The following is a 14,596-nucleotide window of genomic DNA, read 5'->3' as shown; positions in this document are numbered from 1 at the left end:
GCTGAACGAATCTATGCCTCTACTGTTGACTGAATCCCTTACCACTTCCCAAGACTTTAAGGTAGAAACCAAAACATTTATCACTGATAACGATGTGAAATCTTTTCTTGATAAACATTTGCTTTATATTAAGCATCCAAAGGACAAAAAGCCAAATACAAGGTAGACCTGTGGAGATCAACATCTGGTTTTACCACAAAAATTAACTGACTGAATTTGTGTATTTCTGAAAGGAAATAAAGGAATACCTCCACAGTTCCCTTGCAGATGCAGAAGAAAGGAAAACACTTTCTATACAGCTCTCCAAGCGTTATGTTCTTCTGCTACCAGGCAGAAGTAGCATGGACTCACTAAAATCAACAACTTATCCTCCTCTTACAAAAGAGAAAACAAAATCAAGGAAACTTCAAATTAAGAAAAATATTTCTTCTGTGGTTATAAAAACGTACAATGAATAGATAATTTCTCTATATATATTAGATCAATTCCGTCAGCGTTGCTTTTAAAAAGTAACAATCTTATATTCTGAAACCAATTAATTGATTTTTTTTCTTGGATTATAAAGATGCTTTTATAAAAGATACCCTAAAGTTAGGAAGAAAAAAAGGCAGAGACATACCATCAGCTGACTGGGTAAATAAGGCATAATCTGGGTTAACAATTTCGCTGGATAAGATATCAAACCACTCGCGCACCACACCCTGTCCCTGCATGTTAAAAGAGTAAAACATATTAGTACATAGAACTTTCACTGCACAAACAGTGCAGTATAAAAGTATAGAAGTTATTTTAAGTTAGGATGTAGTTCAAAACAATACTTGTGAAAGAGAATTAAAATTTCCACATATAAACATCATAAAGGAAAAGCACGCAATTTTACCCACCATGCCTTCTTCTCCATGAAATCTCACAGCAATTCCCTGCTTTAGTTTTGCACAATTTGCTTTAGACACAACTTCACAGCTACTCCTAAAAATAGAATCTAAATACAAAACACCAATTAATTTTTTATCTTAATTCATTATATTTCAATGTATTTCAAAAGAGATGCTAATTCCATTTTAACACAATACCTCTGTGAACCAAAAGGATGTCATTTTCATTGACAGGCCTGTGCACCATGTCTGAATCTGGCTGCCCAGCATGCAGATGTTCATAGAACCATTCACAGCGATCTTTAAATGGCTACAAAACAAGGGACAAACCATATTATACAGATGCATTCAACCGAATAATTCCCCTCTCATAAGCATGACTGGAAGGTGGTTATGCATACTTCTCAATTCATTTTTGAGATGTGCAGAGAGTTACTCGGTGTTATGCAGAGGAGGAAAGGACTAGACATGCCCTTGAGTGCTTACTGAAGTCTGGTATGAAGAAAGACTGAACCACCAGTTATCTAGAAATAGCTATCAGAGTTCACCACACAGGAGAAAAACAGCACAAAACTTCTTCCATGGCAGGGGGGCAAGGAATCTAGATAAAAAGTCACTCACTGGCTTCTGTAACACTGCTGAGTATCAACCACAGCTGAGCACAGAAGCACAAGTGACATAACAAGTCGTACCTGTATTCAAGTTCATTGTCAGTAAAAAACAGCCCAAAGGAACCGGAAACCTTCGAAAAAAATTCCTAGGCAAGAAGGTCCTAGCTTGTTTGACTCAGTATTTAGACTGTCAGTTTGCAGTTCTTCTGAGACAGACACGACACAAGTATGGCCCCTTCTCATCTATCACAATTCCCAGTACGTACTTTCAGTTGATCTAACAAACAGGGTATCAGTTCTCCGGTTCTCTTCATTACTCATAGGCAACGAATTTCAAAAACACACACACTTCAGCCAAAGAATGAGTAAACAATACACCTACACCATCGCCTAAAAACAAAACTGGATTACCAAAACCAATGTACATCTAAGAATAAAGGCACAGTACTGTTCACAACTAAAGAAATAAAGCTTTTGAAACAGATAATCCACAATTATTCAGGGGAAGAGGGGGTTCTGGCTGGTTAGAGGAATTTTACCTTTGTTTTCAGCAAATTCCATCTTTGACCAAAATATTTGGATGTAAGGAAACTTTCTAATAGAGAACAAAGCAAAAGTATACCAGTGTGTGCTGAACAAAGGAGTTTCAAATATGTCATTATTGCCCAAAGATAATCTCCATTTCTAATAGAACAAATACATAGCTCTGTCTCTGAGCTACACGTAGACACTCACAATCTTTTAAAGGTAAGAGACAAAAACGTGGCAGACGCTTAGCACTACAGTGTTACGTAAAGCAGCAGACTTCCACACGGGGTTTCTTGCTAATTTTTCCACTGAACTACACTAGTCTTTCCTAGAGTACCTCTTCAGTCTTGAATTCATCTCCTGCGTTAAACTGAGAATTGAGTTCATGTTATGCAAGACATCAGGATTTTACTGAAAAATAACCCTAAACAAACAAAAGGAAATAGTAGGTAACAGAGCATGTTTCACTGAAGGAGCTGCCGCTAATTACGGCCAAATCAGTCAATAGTGGTGTACTTATCCTCTAGTTTGCCTCAAAATGTAAATCAATTAAGGAAAAAGCATAGCATTTTAAAGCTCAATCTATTAGATGTACACAAATAGATTTAATAATAGAAAGTTAACTCTGTTTAACCAAAAGCTGGACTTGCAAGACAAATTTAACATTGGTCACCTCAAATGGACTTACAAATGCATTTTAAAGAATCAGAAGTACAGAAATCTGGCTGCCATGTCTGTTTAATCTGACCTTTCAGCCTCCCAGATTCAGAAACACTGGAGGCCACACTTCGTTCTTCCATCCTCCTCAAAAGAATTTTTAAAAAATATTACTATTTTTAAACAAAATACCCTCTCTCTATTCAAAGAAGTTATAAGTAAGCATCTCCTGACATTTACCTGAGCTTTTATGATGTGCATAAATCTGGACATTAGTTCAGGACACTCCAGAAGAAAATGAAAGTGGTCAAAAATTATTTTGGGATTTCTGAAAGAAAAACAGGTTAGAAGCCTGTTAGTCAGAGATCCAATAATAATCCTTCATTATACACAAAGTCTACATAAAGAGACAATGCAATTAGTCATACAGAAAAGTTCCAACAGACTATTTCGTTATGTTTTCCTAACTCTTGGTTCCAAATGTCTTTTACTACCTCGTTCTTTGAACATGGAGAATTACAAGCAGATGTCCAGACAGAAACAAGATTATAAAGAGGTCAGCCCCAGAGAAACTCTGGAAACAGCCAAGTCTACAAAGATAGTTTAGACTCCTTTAAGAAGTTATTAAGTATAACACATCTGAGGAAGAAGGAAAGTTTTCATCTGCATCAAAAGGGAAGGCTTTATTTGTAACAAAGATGAGGAAATAGTCTCGTAAGGAAATTATTCTGCTGTTCTGCAAAAAAGATTTTGTTTATAAAATCTCACAGAATCATACAAAAGGATTGCTTACATATGCAAAAGAGTTCATTTAAGCCTAAGCTCGAATCATTTTTATACACTCCCTTGAATTTAGCTGGACCATTAAAGTGCATATGGTACATGTGTCACAACAATAACCTAAAAATACAACTCAGTAAGAAAAAAAAATGGGACTTTGAACTATGGGGGAGGGGGGGAACAAATAAATTAGAAACTCCATATTTCTTGAAGCTTACCGGTTAACAAAACACTTAAGGACATCATCATGCTTACAGACAAATTCTATAAAACGAGGCGATGTCATCCTATTCAAAGAAAATCAGAAGATGTTTTTGGTTAATGAAGTTGAAAATAATTTGAATTACATAAATAGTTGCATTTTTAAATCAAATACTACGCAAATAGAAACTGATGTTGTTCAACTAGTCAATCGTGAAACAAAATACTTAGCAGCATTAAGATTTCATAATAAACTAACAGAAAAGGCAAACGTGCCAGTAATCAAGAAGGTCAGGCAACGTGTCCACTAATTGTTATTAACTATATGCACAAAAAAAGCTCAAACCAATGGAGATAAACATTTTTCTGTTGAATAATGGGGGGAAAGGAGATATTTAATGTCTTCATGAAATAACAAAACTACTTGCCAGGCAAGCATCTCATACACTAGTAAGGAATTTTATTTTTTCTCCTGCATATATCTGGAGAACAAGGGAAGGATTAACATGGGTACAAATTTTACTCCATTTACTTACATTTCTATTCTGTATTTTTTTTTAAGATAAATTCTTAATTGGATCCTTTAGCTTCAGCAAAAGCTAATGAATACTTGCAAACAAGAATAAAACCCTCTCATCATCAAATGCCTTGAAAGGCTGTGAAAAATAGCACTTTAGAAGTCCAGGATAACAATCCCAGAACTGCTGCTGTTCCCCACACCAATTTAGCTGCTCATTTTATATAAAAGTGAGCTGTTTTCCTTCTCTCCTTTACTTTATTTTGAAGAAACAAGCCTCACCACATCCTTCCCCTCATTCACACAAAAAACAAACAAGCAAGTAAAAATCTTCCAGAGGCCAAATATGAACATTTTAAACAGACTTCTGGTCTGACAGATGATCTGAAAATATTAAACAACTAAAAAACAGTCCTCCCTGAAAGGCAATGAACTCTCTCTGCCTGTAAATTGCCACACAAGCTGTAAGATGCAATATACAGAAAAGAGGAAAAAAAAGCTTAGCATAAACTTGGAACATTGTATTTCAGTATATTAACAAAGCATGCCTAGATTCAATATCTGCATTTGCAGAAGAAAAGCAATCATGGCAAGCAAAGGAAAATAACATCAGTATTTCAAATGTTAAGCAGCTAATTTCCCATTTAAGCATGAAATGCCATCTTTATTGTAAGAATATCAGGAACAATGGAAAACTATGAGCTCTGTTTACTCTCCTCCATTAAACATAAAGACACTCAAATCTAAAATTAGAGCCATTTTAAATTATTTTGTCCAAAAAGTGTCATTTGCTATAATTTCAAATGTTATTTGAAGATGTTAGCAGTACTGAGTTACACCATTGTACCATTTATTCCACTAGGTTTGGCAAAGAAAAAAATCCTTACAGTGGCTGGGAATAAACAAGAGCTGTCATGTAGTGGGAACCTTGCTTCCAGATTCCTCAGGGAGTCTGTAATACCACCATACTTGCCTAATCCTCCACTCAAGAGAGTCAAAGGATCCTTTCCTTACCAGTTCACACATACAATCCATATCTTAGACAACCTTGGACAGACTAAGACCTCAGTTACAGTGGATACACTTTTTTTTCTTTTTGAACCAGAAACTGATATTAAATTTACCTAAGTGGTAGTGCCTGTTCCACACAAAACTATGTTTGCAAACCTGGGACAGGATTCTAAGTGAGCTTCACCTTGGGATTGAACTCTACTTGTCATAAACTTCTGCAATGTAGCCAAACAAGCTTTGCCCCAGCTATCATTTTCATACACAGAGATAATTCACATTTTTTTCTGAGCTTATAGCTTTTGTTGGATAACCACATTAAATTTAGGGATAATTTTACATTAAGAACCAACAAGAACAGCTACATTTCAAGAGATCAAAATTACATTACCTGCAAGTATCTCACATGATTACAAAGAGCCATTAGACAGACATTCAATATGAAATCCGCCCCAACGCAGCTCCATTTATGGGCAGCTATGGAAACTTTGCTGTTTGGTGCCATTAAAGCCAGAAGAAAAAAAAAAGCATTCCAATAACTGAACTAGTGAAAACATTAAGAAGCATACCCTTGACTGTCACTAATATCATCTGGTCAGCATCAACATTCTTCCAAGAAAGTATGTATGATTTTAAACCAGTAACAGTTCAGGTAACAAACAGGATCCCCTCCTTACCCCTGAGGCATCTGACAGGAACAGCACATATAAAATGCTTGAATGACAGCACTTAGCCTGTTTGCTGTCATGGAGATAACATCCTGGCAATCAGCACAAGCTTCCTGCTTCTCAGCAGCATCGCCAGCATCAGTGGATAGCTCTTTTCTGCCCTCGGTTCCTGCAGTGGCAAAGGAAGGCATAGGAGCAGCATCCTGGTGATCTGGTCCTTTTTGCTTCAGTAAAATAGAAGTAATGTTGGCAGAGTCCCTTTTGTTTTTCATCAGCTCTGTGGCTATAAGAACGAGCCACTCATCTAGCGAATGCCAGAGCAGTTCCAGCGGCTGCAATAAACATATGCAAAAACAGACAAAAAAGGAACATGTTGACATTAGGTAATATTAATGATGTGATAATCCTCTTAAGGCAAATAAATACCATGCACATTTAAAAGCTTTAAATGATCCTTTAGAAGTCCTATTAGAGATAAGGGTCAAACACTCATAAAAAATTCTGTACTTGTAGTAGCCACAAAGCACAAAGAGAAAATGTCACATAGAAGGAAAATAATTAAGCACCAAACAGAATAAAGATAAAATAATTTAGAAAGAGTGAAACACTGAACTATTTAACAGAATTTGGCCTCACAGCACATTGTTGTCTGCCTGCTGCAGCCAACCAAAGAGACAATCATACACATGTTGAATGTCCAGAATAAGAGCATGTCTGTTTTTAAGGCCCTGGTCAAAGCAGCTCCCAATACCAGGCAGATGGAGCCAACGCCAGATACCAGCACTGAGATTCAGACTCATGCACATAAAACTGGTAGGCTTTGCCCAACATACTGCATGACACTCACTTAATCCTTATACTGCCAGGGATCACACATTTCTCTAGATGGTGATCTGAATACCTCCAGTGCAGGTACCATTTTCTACACAAACATCTGCCATACAGGATCAAGTTAGCTTCTTTCTAAGACCTACCTGGCAGACCTTGCCCACAAAACAGAATGCAGAAAAACTTTCTAATGGAAAATAGGATTCATGGAATATATGGCAGAATTAAAATGCAGCTGTGCTCTTAAACATGTAACTCACAAGAAACTAGGTAGTTATTTACTCCAATACCAAAACTCAGTTTTCTTCTCACAAACTTTTCAATGCTTAGCTTGCCAGACATAATTTTTCCACTGACATCTTGTGTTGTATCTTTTATTTCCCACAGACTTAGCATGCCTTTCAGAATTCTTGCAACTGATTTGTTTTTCCAAAGCTAGTTTTTCACAGATTCTGATCACAAATTCATTCAAAAGTGCAGTCAAGTATGGCAACTTCAACATTTCTCTTTTTTTTCTAGTCTAACTTCAGGACATAAAGCACTCCTCTAAATATTGCCCACCACCTCCATATCCATGGCTATCAACATTTTATGGTAACATCCATGATCAGACCTTTTCAAGAGTAATATGGACATATTCAATCAAACCATTAGCAACATTTTTTCAAAAGTACAAGTCAGCATTCTTCGGTCGATTCTTAACACAAACCATATATTAAACACAGATGTCCACACATCTCTGTGGTTTCCTTAATAGTCTGTACCAAAAAGTTCCACATGCAAGAACTGGGACCAATGAAGACAAACAACTGCCAAGGGCTTCAATGAATAATCTAGAGATACAGTGGGCTTTTTTCCCTTCTCCCAAAAGGCAAAAGGCATCATCACAACCATGTTTTCAAGGAAAGGACAAAAAAGAAAAAGGAAATGGAAGATAGGAATGAGAGCAAATGTGAAGTCACTCAATTGTCTCAGCACTATGTCTCATCTCCCACTACCCAGTTACTGTAAATTCAAAGAACAGGCTAACCCAACCACAACTGAAGATCAACTTAGTGTTGATAGACCAGTGTGCCTCATTCCCAAATGAGAACAAGTTCTCATCAGCAGTTTTGCATTTCTGAGTTTGAAATTTAAATCAACCTAAAATAACACAAATACAACAGAGGCCCCAATGAAGGGCTGCCTCAGTTTTAACAATAAAATAACAGCAAGGATAATTTTAAAATCATCTTGCAATTTTTTCTAGCCAATGCAACAGTAGTATGTATTTTGCTCATTTATTAAAAAACATAGATGTTGTTTTTGTGCAATTAAGAATTACTGATATTTTCTGGGACAACCATGCCAGTTGTGTAAATCAGTCTACTGCAAAACACTTAACTCCAGACTAAATTGAGAAGCAATTCTTTCAGCATACAAAGTAGTTTTGGCATACAGATAAGTGATTCTGCTGAAATACAATTTCCTTCGCAAACTGCAATTGAATGGTTTTGTTTGTTTCATAGTAAGTTCTGAAATGATCTGGAAGCAAAAAGCATGAAACTTTTTTTTTTTCCCCTTTTTGGGCTATGAGCAGACCCAAAATGCGAGGAGGTAAGGTCAGCTACTCCTCAAACCTTGAAGAAAAAAGGTAGCATAATATCTACACAGAAAGGTAACAGATTATCTCACTGCAGATAGTTCCTGTATTAAACACGCTTAACATCTATATGCTTTGTTTGGTATACTTAAGCCAATTTTCATTAAAACTGTTAGAAAAATCTGCCTTCAATAAAATGATTCTGTGATTTGGGTAGGGCTTTGTTTTTTGAAAATGGAAATCTAGTTAAACTCACAATGTGCCAATCTAGCTCAACATATTTTAGTGAACAACTCTAAAAGACAATCATTACGTTGCATACTATACAATGCATTATGTTTTGCACACAGTATTTTTCATATCAAGCACTAGTTTTATATTAATTATATAAATCAATTTGTTATTAAAACTATTTTGCTACCAGAAAAAACAACATTTGTGCTTGTTTTTAAATAGTCTAATGCTTTCCCTCTTTCCCAGAGAAGAAATTTAAACAAAAACTTAAGTAAATAGAGCTGGAATTAGACTATCATCTTTTGCGATCTTATCAATATAGCTCTGCCTAAAAAGTCATTAGAAGTAACCTGATGAACACATCATATCATCAAAAAAATGTAGTAATTTCAAAATATCATTTTCAGAACACCCTGAAAGAAATGCAAAGGTTAAGGAAAATTCTCATGCAATTATTGGCATATAAATTTGGTGATATGAACTGTGCCATATGAGAGGATGGAAGGAGACAAGGGAAAAAAAGAGACTATCCTCAGTTATTATTTAGATGCTCTGAATACTATGTCAGTTATATATCCAGTTTAAATTGAGTGGCACAGGAAGGCAAGCTATGGTTTTCTACAGAGGGATTTCTCAAACAACAAGCATAAAAAAAAACCCTTCAAGAATTAAACACCTAAATGGCAAGTACCTGAAGCAGGTGTTTGAAAACAGCTGTAAATCAAAAACCTTACAAGAGTGGTAGTAAACTGGCATGGTTCAAAACATGTCATAACAAAATTCAAGAACAACTTGGGAAAAAACTTCGCGATCACAGTGAAAACAATGAACAGATTAAGAACTCAATTATTTCCATTTATCTTGTGAAGCTGGATAAAAATTGAAAAATCTGAATTCCCAATGATTCTCCAAATACCATTTTGAAATTACATTAATACAATCTATTATCTTATTATTACCACATTTTGAGATTACTACACTCTTAAATAAAATAATAGAAAGAAAAGCAAAGTTTACCAAAATCAGCTGGGTAACTAAGCCTTCAACATCTAATAACACATTAAACAAGAAATAAACAGAAATCATAAGATGAGATGTGCATCAGTGGTCAAATGAATCCAGTGGAGAAAAAAAAAATCAAGGAAAGAAAGAGGCAGGCTTAACTTAAGAAGGGATAGGGACATCAACCAAACTTACTTCCTGTTCATGAGATGTCTGATTAATGAATGCATGCTTTGTGAAATTCATCTCTTTAACGTCTATCTTCCTAACAACATCATATACTTTTCTGACCTTGAACACCTGACTTCTTGGAGTTTTATTTCCATTGTAGCCCATGTCATTTCCATTACTGGGAGAGGATGGGCCAATGCGAAAGACATGGCAAAATATCCTCACGATCCTTAAGAGACTCTTCATTTGAGCTTCATAATTACTTGACAAGCTGGGGGAAAAAAATGGAATATTTAAGTTTCTTTTCCTACATTAAACAATTCAGTATATTAAGAAGTAAGCAATCTAATGGTAGGGTCTGACACACATGCTGAAAAAAACCCCTAATCTTTAAACTCTAATGAATTTTAACTTTTCTTTCCTGCACCAGTCCCAAACATCAAACATAAGCACTATAATTTTAATAACATATACTCAAAATTTTAACCAGAAGTGAAATAAGAACAGCAAATTCCAGATCTTGCAAAATACTTAATTTTTTTTTTACACACAGGTACACTTCTTATGAACCACTGGTAAATACTCAAAATTTTAACCAGAAGTGAAATAAGAACAGCAAATTCCAGATCTTGCAAAATACTTAATTTGTTTTTACACACAGGTACACTTCTTATGAATCACTGGTAAGAAATTCAACTTCCTACAGTAAGGATCTCAGTTTATGAAGTAAGGATCTCAATATATGAAACAAATTGGGATATCCAATTGAAAACGTTTTTCAATCCAGAAAATACAGCATCCAATGACAAAAGTGTACTGACTAATCAGACAGACTACCACATCCCATCCGCATCTAGCTACTAGCCTAAATATCCATTAACTACCTCAATTAGACAAGAGATCAGGATGGTAAAGTAACACAATTTCTACTCAAGATAAACATGATTTAAAAGCTACTATATAAATGCACCAGTATGCTTTTTATTTACTCAACAAATACACTAAAATTTTTACGCCTTCTTAACTGAACTGCCCAACACTTAACTGTACCAATACAGTGCAGAATCTGAGATATTCATGGAGATCATGCACAAGCAGAACGTTCTCCATCAAATTCAACTTAGTTTTCTTTCCTTAAACCCCAAGCAGTAAGAAGTCTTCTATTTTCAACACCTAAAAAAACCTGCAACAAATTGAAACTTTTTCTACTGAACTATACTCATTGATAAATATTATACAAGAGATTACATATTCAATTCTATCCTTGAAGTACTTGCAACTTAAAAGCATACTTTTTAACTATAAGACCACAAAACTGACACTTTAGAGGATGCTGTAAAACCTCTGATGCAATTCCTACTCCATTAATTCACAAATCTCAAACAGTTAGTTGTAACATCACAGTACTTTTATCATGACCCCACTCTCCCTACAGCATGGGTAAAACCAAGACTCTGTTTACAGTACCCCATTTTAATGACTGACAGTGAGGTGTTAACTTCAAAAAGCCACACGCTAAGAATTCTACCAAACTGATACACAAAGTATGACTGTCTTGTCACAATTTAGACTTCAGACAGATAAGTTTTCAGTAAATCTAGATTAAGAAAGAATACGAAGAGGAAACAGTATAAGAGTAGGAATGTTAAGTTTTCAACCAGTTAATGAAAAACCCCTGACTTGTGGGCCGTAATTGTATCACTAGCAGCTCTGATCACAGCCACAGATTAGCATTTGGAAAAATGCTTGTATGCCAAAGGAAATCTACGAATACAAGGAGCTAACTCAAGAAGCTAACTTAAATATCGGAAAAAAAACATTTCAACTGAGGTTTATCATCCTTCAGCAGCAGCATTTGCCTCGTGAAATTTCTGCTTAAAATTCCTGGTCTCCAAGAAGAGGACTTACATAAACATGAAAATTTTTAAGTGGTTTTAATAGTTTACTGAAGCTTTTACTACCATATTAATAAACATTCAGCGAGGCCCAATCTGCACCAGCAAGACCAAATCATGTCGTACTACAATTATTTCTTGGGAAGAAGAAATGATTGAGGTAATGCTAACTGAACAGGTTCCTTGCTGGTATCCAAGGCCGAAGTCCTCGGGCAGAAACTCGGTGGCGCTCCTGGCTACCTGCTAGAAGCATTACAAAAGACAACTTAAGACATTTTTGAACTAAACAACCAACAAACTCAACAGCAATGGGCTGTGGGATAGCACCCAGGAAACTAACTATACTAGTTCAGCCATGCAACAGTATCATTATCAGAGGTTTTAATGTATGGAGTGCATTTTACATACAATTTGATGGAAGGAGGAGACAGCAGAAAGAGGCCCAAGCTCAGAGGTCTGTAGTCATCAAGTACTACCTTTGTCCTCATTATTTTAATAAAAAGCAACTGAGAAATACTTAATTGAAATAGAGACTGAAGCTTCTGATAGGGAACAGAAATAGACAGAACAAAGATTGTTTCTTGTAATAGAAAAAGAAAAAAATAATTCCATTTCCCCTATGACATATTACAAACTACAAAGCACCAAAGAGAAGTGAGTCAGTAAGAGTCCACAGGACACTAAGTACATGCATCACTGGACATGCCTGTCCATCCAACACAATGCAAAGCTTCCAGCTTGACCGGCTCAAATTTAGACACTACAGACACATAGATACTGTTCCTATAGCCATGCTGAGAGAACATTGCTCCATACAGGGAGCAATAATAATAATAATAAATCAAATCTAAACACACAAGCAGTTTAATTTATCTCTGAAGATACTGCAATAAAAATAAATACTGCTTCATATGATCTAAACCACCTACCACAACTTCTGACAATGTCCCAATAGAAAGCAAGTTTGAAACCCCTTCCTGCAGAATGGTTTTGCACTTTATCACAGTTTATTTATGAGAGATCTACTGGCTTTAATGAAGTCTGGAGACAAAAGGAATGTGTTACAGGTTAAGCTGATTACACACTGAATCCCAACAACAGCTAGAGTTCTTCAAAAAGTTATCTTTGCAGAAACAAAATGTCACTAATATGTCTATGCACTTTAACCCCAAACATTTGAGAGATTTAAGTCTTTTATGCTCATTCATCGAGGCGAACACTCATCAGAACAAGACTGTGATGAATGGAGTCATGAATTTCCTAGCATTGTCTAGGAGTTCTGACCTGCTACCTACAAGCTCCATACAAATTTAACATGACTATGGGAAAGGAAAAAATAAAAGAACATAAAACTAAGAATATATTATTTAGTATCCATCTAACTGACGGGCTCCTTATGCCCTGGCCCCAGTTGAAAAAAAGCATTCACAGTTTTTCCCTTTACAACCTATGCTGACAGGCCTCTCCAGTTATGGAACACTCTTAAATCTCTCTTTCCTAAAAAGCCAGACAGAACCTGTTAGTAAGGACCTTCCACTCACGCTCTCAGTCTCTTGACCTCTTTCAGAAAAAATTTTTTAGCTTCTAGTAAAGCACAAAGGTCAGAGCAAATCCTGCTAGCTATTGAAAACAGTAAAATGTTAGCGGTGTTCCAACAGATTCCAGATGAAGTGTTTTGCACAAACTCCCTCAAACAAATGCCACAAAAACTAGGAAAGTGCACTGGGAAAATATGCTTGCCTATTTTATGTGTTTCCCCAAGTAATGCTCCTTGTGCTCCTGAGACACCACACTGGTAGATGAAATATTAGTAGCTATGGAAGGAAATCAGAGCCAGCAAACATAAGACAAGGGTCTGAAGTAACAAAACTCTCCTCAAACATACAAAGAAAGCCTGCAAAAAGCAAAGATGTAGAAGAGAAGAAAAAAAAGGAGAGAGGGAAAAACAGGATGATTGACAGTTGGCTAAAAAGCTTCCCTTCCTAGAGCTGACATAGCCAAACTAATCAAGCAAAAAATACACTTCTCCGCAACTCAAGCTTCTAGGCATCAACAGACATACAAGGACACTAACTCTCTCTCCTGAAGTCCTCATGAATACAGTGATCTAAACGGGTGCTGTCATGCAGAAGCAGATTTGAGATTCATCTACTCCAGCACATGCCCAGCATCAGATAGTTTAGATTATTAAAACTCTTAAGTAGCACTAACTACCAGGTAGCTTATAAACCTACTTATGATCCTCTCACACTTACCTAAGCAGTTTGTGACCATTTGTTGTAGCAACTTCAGCAAGACTCGTTAGGATTTTAAGATACTGGCTTTCGCTCTGCTGAGATAAGTGTTCCAGAACTTGCCGCAACTGATACATTAAAACAAAAGAAACCGTATAGTGTCATGGAGCATCAGATCAACATTAATTCAAAACATTATCACTGAAACATTAATATCTAGCCATACTAACATATTGTCCAACAATTAATCTAACCTCAGTTAATGCTTCACTATAATTTACAAAGATTACTGAAAAGATATACCTTTTAGTATCAATGTATGTACTACAGGATATATAATACTATAGAATGCTATGAAAGCTGACTGCTTAACCATGTATTATTAATTCATAGGAACAACTTATTTTCATCTGAAAAATGAGTGGAATACACTTTCAACTTCCAAAAGCTAAGAGCATATTTTGAGTTTCATTATTCATAATTTACTTGTCTCCCCAGTCCACTCCTCAGTTAGTTTATGACACAGTGTAAACAAACCCTGGATCCTAGAGTTTGCTCTCACTACCTTCATTTTCGCACAAGATACTGAATGTCCTTCCTCAAATAAGAAGTCATACCCTGCTAATCAATAATCGTTATGACTACCCTCTTCTCAAAATTGCCCTTTTTTATGCTAGTACAATCACTGGGCTCACAAAGACTAGATGCTGCCAATGCCCAGACACTTCCCTGTCTTCAGCTCCTTTGTTCTATACTTTCCTCCAGCCTAGACAACTTTTGCAGCTAAATTAACCCTTCAGTGGCA

The 14,596-nt window shown here is 36.0% G+C and overlaps 1 protein-coding gene across 1 annotated transcript in view; it reads right to left on the bottom strand.

Moving 5' to 3' along the window:
• The window catches only part of HACE1 (HECT domain and ankyrin repeat containing E3 ubiquitin protein ligase 1), a 37,260-nt gene that overhangs the window by 18,174 nt on the left and 4,490 nt on the right, over positions 1-14,596 (bottom strand). Inside the window, exons 3-10 of the mRNA XM_010081974.1 lie at positions 13,813-13,919; positions 9,687-9,933; positions 5,855-6,177; positions 3,670-3,738; positions 2,912-2,999; positions 1,074-1,185; positions 885-982; positions 620-707 (exon numbers count right to left, since the gene is read on the bottom strand). Coding sequence (XP_010080276.1) covers positions 620-707; positions 885-982; positions 1,074-1,185; positions 2,912-2,999; positions 3,670-3,738; positions 5,855-6,177; positions 9,687-9,933; positions 13,813-13,919 — 1,132 coding nt within the window. The remainder of the gene's footprint in view (positions 1-619; positions 708-884; positions 983-1,073; positions 1,186-2,911; positions 3,000-3,669; positions 3,739-5,854; positions 6,178-9,686; positions 9,934-13,812; positions 13,920-14,596) is intronic.

This window comes from Pterocles gutturalis, unplaced genomic scaffold (genome assembly GCF_000699245.1).
Source record: "Pterocles gutturalis isolate BGI_N339 unplaced genomic scaffold, ASM69924v1 scaffold20566, whole genome shotgun sequence".
NCBI classification, from domain to species: Eukaryota; Metazoa; Chordata; class Aves; order Pterocliformes; family Pteroclidae; genus Pterocles; species Pterocles gutturalis.
This window is presented reverse-complemented; position numbering and strand designations above follow the sequence as displayed.